A 15,565-nucleotide genomic window follows, 5' to 3' on the forward strand; every position below is an offset into this window, starting at 1 on the left:
GAAAATCTATTCCAAATCCAAATTACAAGGCATTAATGTGGTCTTTTATTAATAATACTGACATGTGACCATGCTGGAGTACAGTAAAGAATGTTTACAAACATCTCGATCCCCACACCTTGAATTTACAGTTATCTTTAACTCATTCATGGGCTTACAGAATGAATGAAACTAAAGGATTTACTTAATTTTGTCAGAAACCTTTGAAGAAACCCAATTGATGGTTAAGGTGAGGGTGCAAGTTTGAGTGCAACCTCTGATTTCCAGTTTAGGAGACACAGCATTTGGAAGGGAGTTCTGTAGACTGTGTGTAGTGATTCCTTGTCATTTAATGAGCACTGTGTTTGTTCTGCTGTGCAGGCCATGGGAAGTGTAGCTGTGGAGACTGCCTGTGTGATCCAGAATGGAAGGGGGATTACTGTAACTGCTCGACACGCACAGACACCTGCATGTCCAGCATTGGGCTGCTGTGCAGCTCCAGGGGACAGTGTGTCTGTGGGACGTGTGAGTGCACCCAGCCTGGTGCCTACGGGGACACTTGCGAGAAATGCCCCACCTGTCCTGATGTCTGCACCTTCAAGAAGTAAGCCTTTGTGACTCTGATACCATTCCCTTCTGTGCAATATATATTGAGGGGTTTTATTTCTAGCAATACTCAAAGAAACTTAATATATTGAAAAACATTTTGACTAGAAGCCTTTATCAATGCCTTCAAATGTTTAAACAAGTTTGATAAATTCATATGCAGTACATGTTCTTTCCTTCATCAGACTAAGCCCATTGAATAGTCCTCATGAGCAGTTACCATAGGGTCACGCTATCTATAAAGTGAAAATCTACTTTTTTTTTTCTGTGCGACAATTTCACTACAGACAGATTAATCTCAGGGCTAAAAGGACTGAGCTGATCAAATAGGCTCTGAAGAACTGAATCTGTTTAGCCGAGAACAAAGAAGAATTCTGGGGGACATGGTTGAAGTCTTTAAAATTATTAAAAGGAGTTGACAAAGTTAACCCTAACTAATACTTTAACATAGGTGAAGGAGCTGCCGGGGGGGGGAATATGTTTTGGCCCCCCAACTCTGTCTCTTTAACCCTTTGCAGTCCATTTATTCAGCGCCTGTCAGGCACGTCGGGTTCAATTTATTTTCACACGTGCTGTTTATTTTACACGCACTGTTTTTTAATTTTTTTTTTTCTGAGTAAAACCGGTTTAAAGGGCATTGCAATGATAAACGACATCAGCCAAGCCCCACCAGGTGTTCGCTGTATTTCTCACATACCTCTTTATAGACGTGCATACTGATAAATCCTCTGCTGATCACATGTTTTATCACCAAACTCCTCATTAATGAGATCCAAGTCATTATTTTATTACTATAGCATCTCAAAAAGCTCTGCAAATGTCTGATATTCTTTGAGCGCTGGATGCAGAAGCAGCTACCTCCTTTGTTTATGTCTGCTTGTCTCTGTATGGTGCAGCTGCTAGGGCTATTGCTCACACGCCCCTTTCCTTTTTTTGTTTCGGTTTCATTTTGCCATTGAATTTTCTCAGCTTTTTCCGGAGAAAAAATGAGTAGAAACCTGTGCTTTACGTCTTTTCGATGATGTCGGACAAGGTCTGACATTGGACCGCAAAGGGTTAAGGCATGTAAGGGTTATATCGGTGTATTAAAAAATGGATCGGAGAGTCCCTTTAACCTGAAAAATACGTAAACACAGTATTCTTTTTATGTATTTAGCCTTTTTCTGAAAGAAAATCTTCGTTCTAGTCACACCCTCTGGATGCTGTCTGTCAATCGGCGGCAATACAGTAAGCACAACAGTTATAGCGACAGTTACAAAGGTGACTTTTGTGACTGTATTGTCACTCAATGATGAAACATTCCTATTGGCTGCATGAATCAAATTCGGCAGGGTTCTCAGCTGGTTTTCTAGACGACTAAAATCCAAGTTTTTTGCATAAGTGACCTTGATCAGTTGTGGAATAATATTTTCTCCACTGCTCTGCAGCTGATACCAAGTAGGTTTTCAATTGCCCTTGCAGCAGCTAACAAAACGCTGTTTTGTCACCTGTGATAATACTCAAAGCTTCAAAATACTGCCATTTTAAAGAATACTTTTGGCGTTTGAAATCGATGAGAATATAGCTCAATTGCGGCTGAAGCATGAAAAAAACACAGAAATGTATTTCTAGTGCCTTATTAAGGTTTCATTTTCTTATTTCATAACAATACCGAGCTGAACTGTCGGAAACATGAAATAACTAGCATTATTTTTTAATGGCAATTTTACATGTACAAGTAGAGATGGTTTACAGTAAATTGCTTACAAAACATCAAATCTAATAAACTTTGTAGACTGACCGGTGCATTTACAGTGTTTCACAGAAAATAAAGTTGGAACACAAAAGCCCAGACATATCTGTATGTTTACAGTTCACACCACAGGCATTACATTAAATTTCAGAAACTGCCAAGCATGGTCTATAGCACTGACAAACACACTTTAAAAAAAATGTTGCAAACTTTTTTTTTTTTTTTCATGCTTTGGTCGCAATTGAGCTGCATTTTTTGAAGATCTCACCACGATTTAGATGGGGCCTTAATTATTTTCAATAGTAACTCACAAATTGTGTTAGGTGGGAACACTAAAAATACCGCTAAGGAAGCTTCGCCCTATGCTTTAAGAGCAGTACAGAAACCAGGACGAGATTTTAAATTAGGTGGAGATAGGCTTGGGACAGAGAGTAGGAGACATTAAGAGGGTATGGAAATGGCTACCTAGCCATATTGTTGAAGCAGAATCACTTGGATCCTTTAAAATCCATCTTGACAGTTCTGAGATCAATCGGCTACTTGGAACCGGAGGAGACTAGATAGGCCAAATGGACTCCTTTTGTTCGTAGATGTTATAAACAAAAATGTTTACATGATATATTTTCAGAGAGTACCTCTATTTTGTCATCTAATCATTATATTGCTATTATAGCACTGTTTCTTTCTTTCAACCACCAAACAATCCACTCCCACATCACACCAATTTCCTTATTGCTTCAGTGCAGAGACCTAGGAGGCTTGCTGCATACCTCAATGCTAATATGCTTCCCTCCTACCTCACTTACTTCAGTCTAGAGGAGACTTTGAAATGTATTTTGCACTAATAGTAAGCAAAGCAAATAATGATGTAAGCAAAAACAAAAATATGGAATCATACAGAACACAAATACTGTAATAGAATATGAAACATGTAAGAAACATTATTAGGGAAAAATTACTAAATTATTTAGAGTAAGTTGAGAGTATAAAAAATAAAATGATCTGATGATGTATGGAGTTGCCTGTCCATTCCTCCAGATATACAGTATGTACATATTCGAATGCCCAATTATTTTAGCCCTGATTCCCTCCCCAAACCAGTTACTTACCACAGCAATTTCCTACACAGCTCAAGAGCAGTGAAGGTCAGTGGGCATCCTCCAATCTCATGACCTAGCCAACTGCCTCTTTACACCCAGGAACTAGAGAGCAGGTGTCAGTGAGCTCACCAGGTGCCTGGCCTGTAGGGTCTGCTGTATTTTGATGAGAAGAAGCAGTGCAAGAGTGCTAAAGCCAATGCGATGTTCCCTGTGGAATCCCCAAAAGACCTTCAACTGCGCACAGCCTGGACGCTCCCCTGCTCTCCCCTGACTATATGACTCACTATGCACACCAGCAGCCATGCTTCACTTTTATTTTGCTCTATAGAAAGAGAGAATTGCTTATCCAGTAGAGATTAAATTGGTCACTATTCGAAAGCATCAACTTTATTTTTAAATGAATTCCCCACTTTTCTTTTCTGTCTAGGGATTGTGTGGAATGCAGAAATTTCCAGAGGGGCAAACTCAGTGATGATAAGACCTGCGCCCGAATTTGCCGAGATGAAATTATACTGGTGAAAGACCTTGGTAAGGACAGCCACGCAATCCAGCAGCTTTACAACAAAAAACAATATAGTTTTTATTGTTTTCTTAATTGGTGTAAAGAGTAATATTTTGGAACACATCATAATGAAGTGCATCTGAATGACAGAACTCTTCAAGCCCAGTAAGCTCACTAATAATGCCTTCTCAGCAAAGCAAGTGAGTTGCAAGTCTTTTCCTCCCAGCCATTTGATCTGCACCATGGTATCTGGAGCAGCATGCTGCAGTAAATGACTTCTGTGTAGCAGAAACAGTGAGGTCTGTTCTATTGATTTTCAATGGCAAAGTACCTAAATACTTTCCTTTTTAGAGTCATTAAAATATGACTCTCCATAGCTTTAAAATATTTTATACAAACAGACATACACTGCATACATGTTAGATGTTGGATTTTCGTAGCCTTGGTAAACAAAAGGCTACATTTCCCAAGTTAATTACTCCAAATGGTCAAGGGTATTATTTTAAAAAAGAAAAAACTCCCCCCAAACAACTCAGGCAATTATGGGTACTCTGTACCCAGTGGATGGAAACAAAAAAAAAACTATGTTTTCTATGTGGTATGTTTTACCTTTGCATTTCTTCCATCCGCTGGGGGCGCAGTGTTGCAGGAGGACAGGTTAATGGTTGCACTGTAATGGTTGTGCTGTACTTACAAGGAAGACATTCTGGGGAGGTCTACTTTGAGGCAACAGCTGTGCTTTCAACTTCTGACTTAAAAAGTCTCCATGATGTGATGACCTAAACAAGAAGTCGAAAATTTTGCCCAAAGGGATTTATATCAAATACTTTGAGTTGCATGATGTAAAAATTACAAACCTTATAAACAGCCACATTGGAGCGGTCTATCAAGCGCAAATTGAAACTCCTCTTTATGCCAGATAGCAAAATAACAAGGGAGTTCTGTACAAAGGTGGTGATAACCCTGTTTCCTGTTGTGTTCAGGTTTGCATGATAAGAATGCTATGAACTGTACCTACAAAGACGAAGATGACTGCGTGGTGAGGTTCCAGTACTATGAAGATGCCAGTGGAACATCAGTCCTCTATGTGGTCGAAGAACGAGGTGAGGGACTTTGTTACATAGGATTTATATACAAAGGAACCTGCTGCAGGGATCTTTATCATGATACCAGTTGCTGTATTTACAGACATGCTACAGGATGCATGTTCCTAACAAGGTATTACGTTGTGTGTGAGGTGTCTCATTGCATAACAGATGTCCTCTCAAGCAGACTGAGCGAGAATTAACTTGTTAAGAATACAAAAACACTGCACTCAAGGGACTACTATGTAAAAAGTGTTGTTTTGTAGAAGTGTGTTATGTTTCATACACATCTGCACACAAGGTAAGCACTGTGACAGTAACAGTGATCATTTGACTTGTCATAGGTGATTTATAATTCTTATCAGTTGGCCTCGGTTGTCAGCACTCATTTTCTTGCTGGTTGCATATGCCTCTAGAATACTCCCATTCCATTACAGCCAGTTCATTTAAAGGCATACACTCCTTTTTTAATCTACCTAGGTTTAAGATCAGTCTAGCTGAGCTGTTATCAGCAGCGGGGGAATGGAAAATCAATTTACAGTTTGGGAAAACGCAGCAGAATTAGTGTCAGTGTGTAATAAAGCCAGCCGGGGTGTGTGTGGGCTGCGCAGCACTGGTTCTAATTGCCAGGCTTAAGCAGTGCTTTGAGTGTGGTTATGTAGGAGTCTACCCCACCTGGTAGGTCTGGGACCTGCAAGCACTGCAAGTATTTACAGAGGCTCATTTTGTGTTAGTGTTAGTTACCTGCTTATCCATGTCTGTTTGTTAATATATCCCAAACCCAGAGAAACAGGGAGGGGCTCCCACTAATCCAAAATAATGCAAGTGCTGTAATTACAGCTAATAAATACAGCAGTTTGGTAGCTGTGTTTGTCAGAGACAGCTGATCAACACCCAGAAAACAAGTGAACACGTGTTGCAGGGTCTGTAATTACTGTGCTCATCTATACCCGTACACATGAATATCAGGATTTGTGCATTTTTGTAATCTTTCTGGTAGGTGCAATGCAGTGCCTTAAAAACAAGCAAAACACCTTTTTAATGCCACTTTTAAGGGACTGAGCATAAATAGGGACAACAAATATCCCTGTTTTGCTGTGGAACTGAAATATAGTTCTAGATACTAATAGTGTTCTTAAAAAAATAAATAAATAAATAAAAAAGACATTTTAAGTCTGTCATACTATACGTGTACAGCATGTTGTAATAATTAAATACGTAGGGAAGGTGTAAGTATACATGTAGCAGTGTTTTCTCTATGCTATGTGTTACTGTACAAAATTCAGAACATTTCAGTATTGTACAGCAACGTGCATGTAAATATTATGCTTTTAATTAAGTGATATAAAATGGATTGGAAAACAATTGACTGGTAAATGCAAGAGATATTACCAGAGTGTGATCCTAACCAGAGTGGCAGGTTCCAGGACCTGATGCCACTCATACCCCTTCTCCACTGACACACCCGACCCATGAGGGCTCGGTACAGTACGGATGCGGGTGGTTCTCCATTGGCTATTTGTCAAGCCAAGAACCAAACTGAAACTCCGGCCTCACAAGACATCTGAATCTGGCTCCAAGCCAGGCCGGGCCAGGTGCGGGGTTAAGGATGTTCGTCATTACGTTGCATCAGTCAGTACACTCTACAAAGATAAACAACAAGGAACATGGCAGGCAACAAACGTGATGTGCGAAAGGTACACCCTTGGGATGCTGAGGAAGTGCAGGCTCTAGCTTATCTGTTGGCAGATAGAAGTGTTCAGGAAGATGTGACGATTTGAAGCAAAGGGACATAAACCATGGGTACGGTACACAGGGCCGGATTAATGCGTAAGCAAACTAGGCATGTGCCTAGGGCCTGAACACAAAACGGTTATGTGTGTGTTTGTTTGTGTTTGTTTGTTTGTTTGTTTGTTTGTTTTACATCTACATACAGATTTGCACCTACACTGGAAAAAACTTCACTCACTGACATTTGAACCAAGGCATGTATCTCAGGTATAATGCAGATTTCTGTACCCCACAGAATTCTGTATCCCTCCTTGATACCATGCCTGTGCAGATGCAGTTTTTCAAAAATCGCTGGACGTGCACGCACGATATTTCTGTGCCCGAGCCCTGCTGTGTTCTCAAGCACTGCTATTGACTTTTGTTGCAGTTTGCAACAGATATTGTAAACAAGACAAAACTAATTCTGAGGCTAAATAAAATAGCACTGCGACCAGCCAGCGACCTTTACCTTACATATAACTATGGCTCTTGTTGAGTTCGCACAGCTTCTTTTTTTTAGTACCCATACAAAAAACAACTCTCCTTGAACTGGGTATATTTGACCAATCATATTTTTAAAACCTTCTTTTTTCTCTTCAACAGAACTAATTGAACTTTAAGTCACTATAATCAGTAAAATTTGTGGATTATAAAGAAATATATTCACAAAATGTAGCGTTACACGATATGGCTGCACCGTTGGTCTATTAATTTTTGAACACCATTTGTTTGCACACATTTTGGCAAACTTAGTTAATTAATAACAATATTTAATAACAACTGTCTGTTGCGTGTGACGTCAGTAGCACGGCTTGGCTGTGCAGTGATAAAACAACCCAGGCTCCCCTTAACCGCACCATGAGGGCTCGGTACGGCCCCGGCGCCGCTCGGTTGTACAGTGGAAAAGAGGCATCAATGTCCTATGTGTAGCTGAAGGTTGAAGATGTAAAGTCGGTTCTTATCACCTGCTCCACAAGGAGTGAGTCTGCAGTGTGCTGTACGAGAGTCAAAGTGAAAACATGATTTTCACAATGATTTCTAGAAAAATGATAAGAGATTTGCAAAAACAATGTGTTGTAAGAATTTTTTTTAAAGCCTTACTCCCTTTAACCTTCCCAGTAATATAAAGCAGGATTCAAACCTGCGACTGAAATACAGTAGAAAAGGAGTTGGCTGGTTGTTTTTCTGCCAGCCCAGCTGGTATTCATCTTGTGAAACAATTTGATTACACGGTGCAGGTGATCCAATAATAAGCAGGCGTCCTGACTCAGACTGCCTTTTACAAGCCTGCCGGTCATGTTCCATTGCTGATGTGTTGCAATTGTCTAATTGTGAAACTTACACAAGCTGAACACTCCCATAGACCGCACTCCCAGGAGCTGTATCATCAAACACTTTCAGAGATGCATGTTACTACTACCAGAGTCACACATTAACACTTTTTTTTTTTCAGATTTCTAGCAATTTGGTCTTCTAAATCTATTTTTGTTTAGAATTTGTTAAAACTCATCTTCAATAAGCTTATTTTTAACTGTCTGATGTGTTTGTTTGGGCCCGATTTCACAAAACTGTTTGACATTTACTGTACATAAAGTTTGCAGTAACCATTTCCAACTGTTTTTCCCCAAAAAATTTTTTGCAAAATGTTGTGTGTATGTGTGTAAATATATCAGAGCGAGAAAAGCATAAGTTAAAGCAACACAATTGGAAATAAAAAAAAATGTAAGAATAAAAAGAAGCCTTTTTTTTTTTTGAGGTTTTTCTGTATGTTTTTCATGATGTTTTTCGCAAAAAAAAATGGTGTTAATAATACATTGGAATAAATAACTTTGTGCATTCCTCTGGGGTAATTTAATTTAATAAGGTCTCTTAATCACATTGTTAACACTGTGCTACCATGTTGTAAAAGGTTTGTAGCATTGCAGCATTCCTATAATACTGTCACTGACTGCCATACAGTTAATGTGCTTAGGGGAATATGACAAACGAAACAGCATTAATTTTGTCTTGGTCTATCTGTGGTCCACAGAATGCCCGAAGGGTCCTGACATCCTGGTGGTCCTGTTATCAGTGGCAGGCGCTATCCTGCTCATCGGCCTGGCTGCCCTGCTAATCTGGAAGCTGCTCATCACCATTCACGACCGCCGCGAGTTTGCCAAGTTTGAGGAGGAGCGTGCCCACGCCAAGTGGGACACGGTGAGGGGAGATAAGAGGGCTGTGGGTTCCGGGAGGGACAAAACAAGCTGTCACTCAATATGCAGGATATAAAAATAAAGCTGGTTAACATGCAGCTATCCACTAAAGTGCAACTAGAACTACAAACAGAGAGAGATGCATAAATATAGATTCTACAGAGAAAACCAGCTGAGTTCAGTTATTGGTTTACAAAGTTGTTGTAACGACACTGCCAGACACCTACAGTACTTTGTTACTCTAACTGCGTAGTAAGCATTTATTTTAAAATGAGACAGATTAACAATGAGTTTACTATTTAAAAAAATAATGTTTTGGTTTTAAAGACCAACATTCAGAGGCATCATAACATTCTGATTGTGTTTTTACTTATTATACTACATTTCGTAATTATAAAATAATTATTTCAAATGCATCCACTATGTTAACTTTCCCTAACCTGCAATCTAGAATGTACAGCCACCCCTACATTTCAAAAGGGTCACAGTTAACTAAATATGTTCAAATGGGGCTCTCCTTTTCCACTGAGTAAAACTGCATCGAGTGGGGAGCATAGTCACGTAGTTGTTGGTGCATCTGAGAAAATGTATTACAGAAACAAACGGTTACTCCTCAATTATGTGTACTTCCTTTCACAATCTTTTTTGGGAGTTCATATAGCCCAGCCCATGTGTCATTATTCCTACTTCTAGTCCACCAAATGGCTGAATGAACAATAAATGTGATTTATAAGCCATCAGCCATCAATATATCATTAATGATCATTTGATCAGATTTGAACATAATACAAAGTATAGGTACCATAACGTGTTTTGTGATCCGTGGTGTATCATTCTATCACCACATACAAGTCAAGGTGCCTCAGATCAGGTGATCTGGTAAACTACATGTGCAGGCCACTGAAAAGTGAACTTAAGGAGGTCTTGAAGTCTGGACGGTACCCAAGCAGCCACAATAAATCTTTAGTAGCATGAATATCTGCAGTGAGTCTGGGGTCACAGTCTTATGTCCATCACCCACAACTCATTGCATAAAACCAAGGAGCCTAAGTGTTGAGGTTATGAGAGCCGCACAACACTAGCCAATGCACTGCACTTAATAGGGCTAAACAGTCATCCCTGCCAATTAGTCCTGGACCCTTCTAATATACACTTTGTCTTTCTAATCAGCCTTGAGACCACCAAACGCATTTAGCTTGGTCCTTATTAAAATCTACATAATAAAAGCATAGATAGTAATAAAGCACAGTGAAAGCATGTTAAAGCATAGATAAGCATTGTAAAGCACAGAGAGGTGTGGTAAACCATGATAGTGTAGCATATAGCATAGTCATGGGAGAGGCATTGGAACTTTACAGTGATAAACCTTTTATAAGGGGGATTTTTGAGGTGGATTTGAACCTAGCGCAAGGGGAAGACATACATTACTATTTCTAACAACTGTCTTCATTTTCTTCTAGGCCAATAATCCGCTGTACAAAGGAGCAACCTCCACCTTCACGAATGTGACATACCGTGGAAATGCAGAGTGACACTGAGGAGCATGGAGACTCGGTGGGGGGGCTGTTTACATGGGATTGTTGGGGGTTTGCAAAAGTAATGTTGCATGTTATCAAAAGCCAAGTTGAAATGGAACTCAGGGTAATCCTTCACCTGTGCATTGTCAGTGACATTTGGTTTCTCATACAAAGGGATGGGGGAATAGGGGGTATCAGTTTTGTGGATGTGGGGGAGGCATGACAATTTAACAAAAGGAACCCAGTACTGAGTGGTTAATGTGTAGTTTAATTGTTACATTGCTGTACATCATTGATAACTTCCTATTTTAATAATTAGCAACTGTGTCTAGGCTTCTAGGATGTTGTTATTTTAAATGTCATACTAGTTAGGACTATGTAATGAGTAGGGCTACACAGTTGGAAATGGTTTAGGAATTACTGGTTTGAGCCGGTACTGGGAAATCGGCTTGTTCTCTGAGCTTGTGTTTGCATGTATGTGTGGATGGATTTGTAAAAACATTGCACTGATAGAATACAGTGATTGGGGGTGCAATGGACATCCATTTTTTTAATATTGGTAGAGAATATGAGGGGAACAATAGGCAAGGCTAGTGTGCTATCTTTGTTTAGCTACTGTTGTTCATTATGACTGTTTGGACAATTTAACTTGAGGCACCTTTCAGGTAACCTTTACCTGGCAACTGTATAGAAACAAAGTTTTGATATATCCTTGAATCTTTAGCTAGTAGTTGATTTGACTGATGCCAAAAAAACGTCTTGTGTTATTTCATTGTCAAAATACCCATGCTGAAATTCTAAATATGACTTCCCCTATCAGAGAAAAAAAAAAAGATTGTCTTTGCAAATGATAGAACTATTACAATATTATGTTACCAGGTGAATCCAGAAAATATAGTGTTACATGTGTTGTTGCAACTGTTTAAATAACACAGCTGTCATTTTTATTTTCCTTGTTAATATCCTGACAACTTTTTACACTTTAAAGTCTGTTTCAGAGCTGTTTTCAGAATGGCTGCTCTAGTGCACTGATAGTACAAGGATTATTTCCCACATTGTCAAACAGGAAACACAGCAATAACGATCCATACGGAATAAAAAAGCCAGAGATGTGGTGAAGAGGACAGACCTCAAATGCCATTTTGAAAAGACTTTAAAGTTCTAAGTGAAAAAGTTGTCAGGACATGTGGGAACGTGTAATGCTATCTGTTTTGGAAACCTGCTAAAGTGGAAGTGGATATCAACCAAGCTGTTTTTTTTGCACATCCTTACTGGGTAGTGCAGAGCTAATTCTGTTGTATCCATAGTGTTATCCATATGTATTAATCTATTTATAACATTATAAGTCTATGCCTCTAATAGTTACATTATAACACAGGACCAAAACTGCTTTGGTTTCTAGTGTCAGACTTGTTCATTTCCATCAGCAGCAGTTCGAGATCAAATTGATTTCTAGCGGGACCCTGTCAGGCCCAGTTAAGATTGTGGGCTGGCAGGACCCGATCTCTCAATCCATACTAATAGTGGAAGTTACCGTCTGAGTGTCCAGAGTGAAGGCCTCTGTCTCTCTAACTCACATTTATGGTGGAAGGTACCTATTCAGTGCCCAATGAAAAGTGCAAAGGACGAGAGAGGCGGGTGTAGTCTGCAGAAAAAATATGTAGACAGAACATTAGGGATGTGAATATATAATATTATCAGGAAAATATTGGAAAATATTGCGTAACATGTGACAGATAGAAAATACTGCATGGGATAGGGTGTGATATGAGAATGGAATGTCCATCCGTGGGGTGGGATGCTAACGATGGAGGGCATTAAATTCTCATTTATCACACACTACCCCATACAGTATTTTTTATAATCTCTGGTGAGCATTTTTTTCTTGCCAGAGTAATTCAATTCTGTGTTGCTTGCTGTGGGGGGCTTACTCTGCTTAGGGGTAGGTGTACTAAGATGGGCCAGTCACAGTGCAAACATACCACAGTTTGCATTTCCATTGCGACACTTAGCAAAGTAAACATTTTATCATAGTACTAAGAGAAAATATGTTAATGAAGAGAGCTTCAGCATGCTAATTTAAATATTTGTTGCATCTTTTTAGTAAGGTCTCTAGCATTATACATTGCGAGAGTTGTGGTTTACTGCAGCAGAGGGAGCCCTAAGGATAACGTCTATACATGCAAGAATCAAAATAACATTGTTTATGTTAAATGTAAACATCATCTGTACAATGCATTCTGTTCCGCCTTCGTTTTACCTCTTTTAATACAATATATATATATATAAAAAAAATCCCATTAGTTTAATCCCATCAGATTCTATAGTGGGACCCCCAACTTCACCCCCCAAAAGCTTTTCATAATCATGCAGTAGTCCCTTGCTAAACCGGACATGTTTGTCCAACATAAGGAGGTGTCGTATTTATAAAAAAAATAATAATAATTTACACACACATAAATTTATAGTGCTCAATGTATTGTAAATGTATAAATTATCGTGCTGAAATAACACTAATGTGTTTTGGGTTGGCTGCACATTACATTATGTAAAAATATGAATCTGTATAGTAGGCCTATACAGTATACAGTACAGAAATAAAATTAAATGATACCTAGCACACTTTTTTTTACTTTAACCTACTAGCAGCACACAATAAATCATGCTGCTGCATTGAGCACATTGGTGTACAATGCAAATAAAATATTCATTTAAATTGAAACTTAATGATTTTACCATATTAAAATCATATTAAGTTTGTATTATTATTGTTATTATTATTATAACTTGGCCTACTCAGTAACCTAGATAATTGACAAAAGATCATGGTCCTATACAGATGCTCAGAATGAACTGGAGGGGTTAGTGGCACATGTGCGCAGTGTATTGCTTCCAGCACGCTGGGGCAACCAGAAATGCCATAGAAATTTGTTTTCAAGGCTTGTAAGTGTAAATCTTGCAATTGCTGGGAGCTTTCATACATCTCATTATAATATTTGAGAACCCTCATTTGCACTATGCCTTCCTCCTTTTTGTGAAGTTATGCAGGAACGCCCATAATTACATATTCATCTAAGCTTGAACCACAAAGTAAAACTGCTGCCGCAAAGCATTCCCTAAAAAGTTGCAAATAGCATGGCGCTAGTTTAGCACATTTCACCCTAGACTTTCAACTCATTTGCAACATTTTAGTACACCTAGCCCTTAGCCTATCTCAGCGAGTTATTAGCTCGTACTGGTGTCACATTCTGTTGCTTGTGTTAATGAGCGCAGGTTTCCCGAAATAACCGCCCAATTACTATGAGAAATATCAACTGAATGAGCTCATTGACAAAAATTGCTCACCAGTTATTACATACAGATGTTTTTGTGTGATGTGCAACAGCCCAGTATTAGAACAAGAGTTGCAGTTTTACTGACTGGTTTCAAGGTGCAGATGGAAATGTGGCATTTGTTCAATACCTCATGCGTCAAAGTAATTGCACTTGGAAAAAAGTTTGTGGAAAGCTCCCAGAATTCTATTTACTGCAGATTTTGTTTCCAGTTTCTGCTCAGTTTCATTGCCCACTGAAGCTAACGGCCGCAACAGTGCAGCTTTTCCTTCTTAGAAAAAATGTAGAAAGTGTATTTCCACCAGTCCAATAGCACTGTAATAATGTAGCTGCTGTTTACTGTATGGTAAGACGAGGAAAACGTGGGTTCACTGTAGATAACACAGGAGTATGTCTTGAATAGATCACTTCTTGTGAACTCAACAGGAAATGATGTACTACTTGTAAATCACTACACATATTATAAAGTGTTACAGCCTAACTTGTTTACTTGGAATCTGGAGAATATGATCACTCTCAAAATGTCACACTACTGATGTCATACAGGTATTTTATTAATGTGAATTAATTGCTCAACCTCATATTAGACAGACGGGCCTAGCCTACTGTTTAGCTATAGAGCAGTATAGCTTGTTCATGGAAACATTCACATTGAAATGCATTGGTTGTTTTGACCTGTGGATACTCATCATGAAAGGCAGGAAGCATTCCTTTCCCACTGTCTCACATGCTTTATTAGGTACTAAACAGGACCTAAAACATTCCAGTAATACATTATTGTATCTTCAACTCAGGACATCCCAGTCCTGCCTTTTGATCACACTGGTGTAGAAATAGAACTCTGAGTGACTGAGCTGTTAAAGGCATATGTTTCTTAATAAATTATGTATGTCAGTGTAATAGTTGTACATTTTTAATTATCGGTATGCTGAAAAAGCAGAGCATGACAAATATTAACAGTATGTACAGAATAGTATAGAATAAGAATTGACAAAGAAATGTTTAATGGTCATCCACAGCAGGGGATTGGTTGGTGTCTGTTTTTGTGTTTACTACAGTCTGCCATAGCTTTGTGGACTTTATCAGAATGAACTCTGCTGGTTTACATTTGGGCTTCACTGCACAGAGCAGGGAACTGTGGTCCTGGTCTGCTAAAGCATTGGAGAGGTTTAGTGCTTTAGGACTTTGTCAACCAAACAAGTCATCTTTTGCAGAGTATAGTGGCTTTCTATTATTCTTATAGCCATGACTCGTAACCCATTGTAAAGGATACAGTAATGGGCCGAGGCTATATATCACATTCTGATGTAGTTCAGCTACTATGGGAGTTGTTTAAAGAATACTTTTAAAGTCTGTTTTTATGAATACAACCCAGGTTGATATTTATGAAACTATTCTTTACTGTTGTTAATAAAACCACCTATAGTGCAGAACAGTTTTGGGAATGTCAAACTTGGTTTTATTCAAAGCAACAGACTGAAAAAACATTCTTTTAATGACTCACAAGTTAAAAGTTTCAAGCCTGATATATTATACTTATATTTGCACCACAACACGTTTAATACATTGGGAAATGATCACACAAACCAATCATGTTGCTTGTTTTCCTGTGTTGTTAGATTGCATAACTACAGGGGGTGTCAGATAGCTTCTTAGAGGACAAAGCCATGCTTTATATCTTTATAAAGGAATTCATTTATTTTATTCACATTGTATTTTGCTGTTTTAGGAAATTGCAATATATGATTTA

General features: G+C 38.7%; 1 protein-coding gene across 2 annotated transcripts in view; it reads left to right on the top strand.

Annotated features, from left to right (window-relative positions):
- The window catches only part of LOC121324050 (integrin beta-3-like), a 47,275-nt gene extending 35,827 nt beyond the window's left edge, over positions 1-11,448 (top strand). For both annotated transcript variants that reach the window (XM_041265464.1, XM_041265463.1), the window contains 5 exons: positions 361-583; positions 3,845-3,945; positions 4,903-5,022; positions 8,804-8,970; positions 10,427-11,448. In XM_041265464.1, the coding sequence (XP_041121398.1) occupies positions 361-583; positions 3,845-3,945; positions 4,903-5,022; positions 8,804-8,970; positions 10,427-10,498 (683 nt within the window). In that variant the 3' untranslated portion in view covers positions 10,499-11,448. The remainder of the gene's footprint in view (positions 1-360; positions 584-3,844; positions 3,946-4,902; positions 5,023-8,803; positions 8,971-10,426) is intronic.
- The last annotated feature ends 4,117 nt before the right edge of the window (positions 11,449-15,565 follow it).

This window comes from Polyodon spathula, chromosome 12, assembly GCF_017654505.1.
Source record: "Polyodon spathula isolate WHYD16114869_AA chromosome 12, ASM1765450v1, whole genome shotgun sequence".
In the NCBI taxonomy this organism is placed as follows: domain Eukaryota; kingdom Metazoa; phylum Chordata; class Actinopteri; order Acipenseriformes; family Polyodontidae; genus Polyodon; species Polyodon spathula.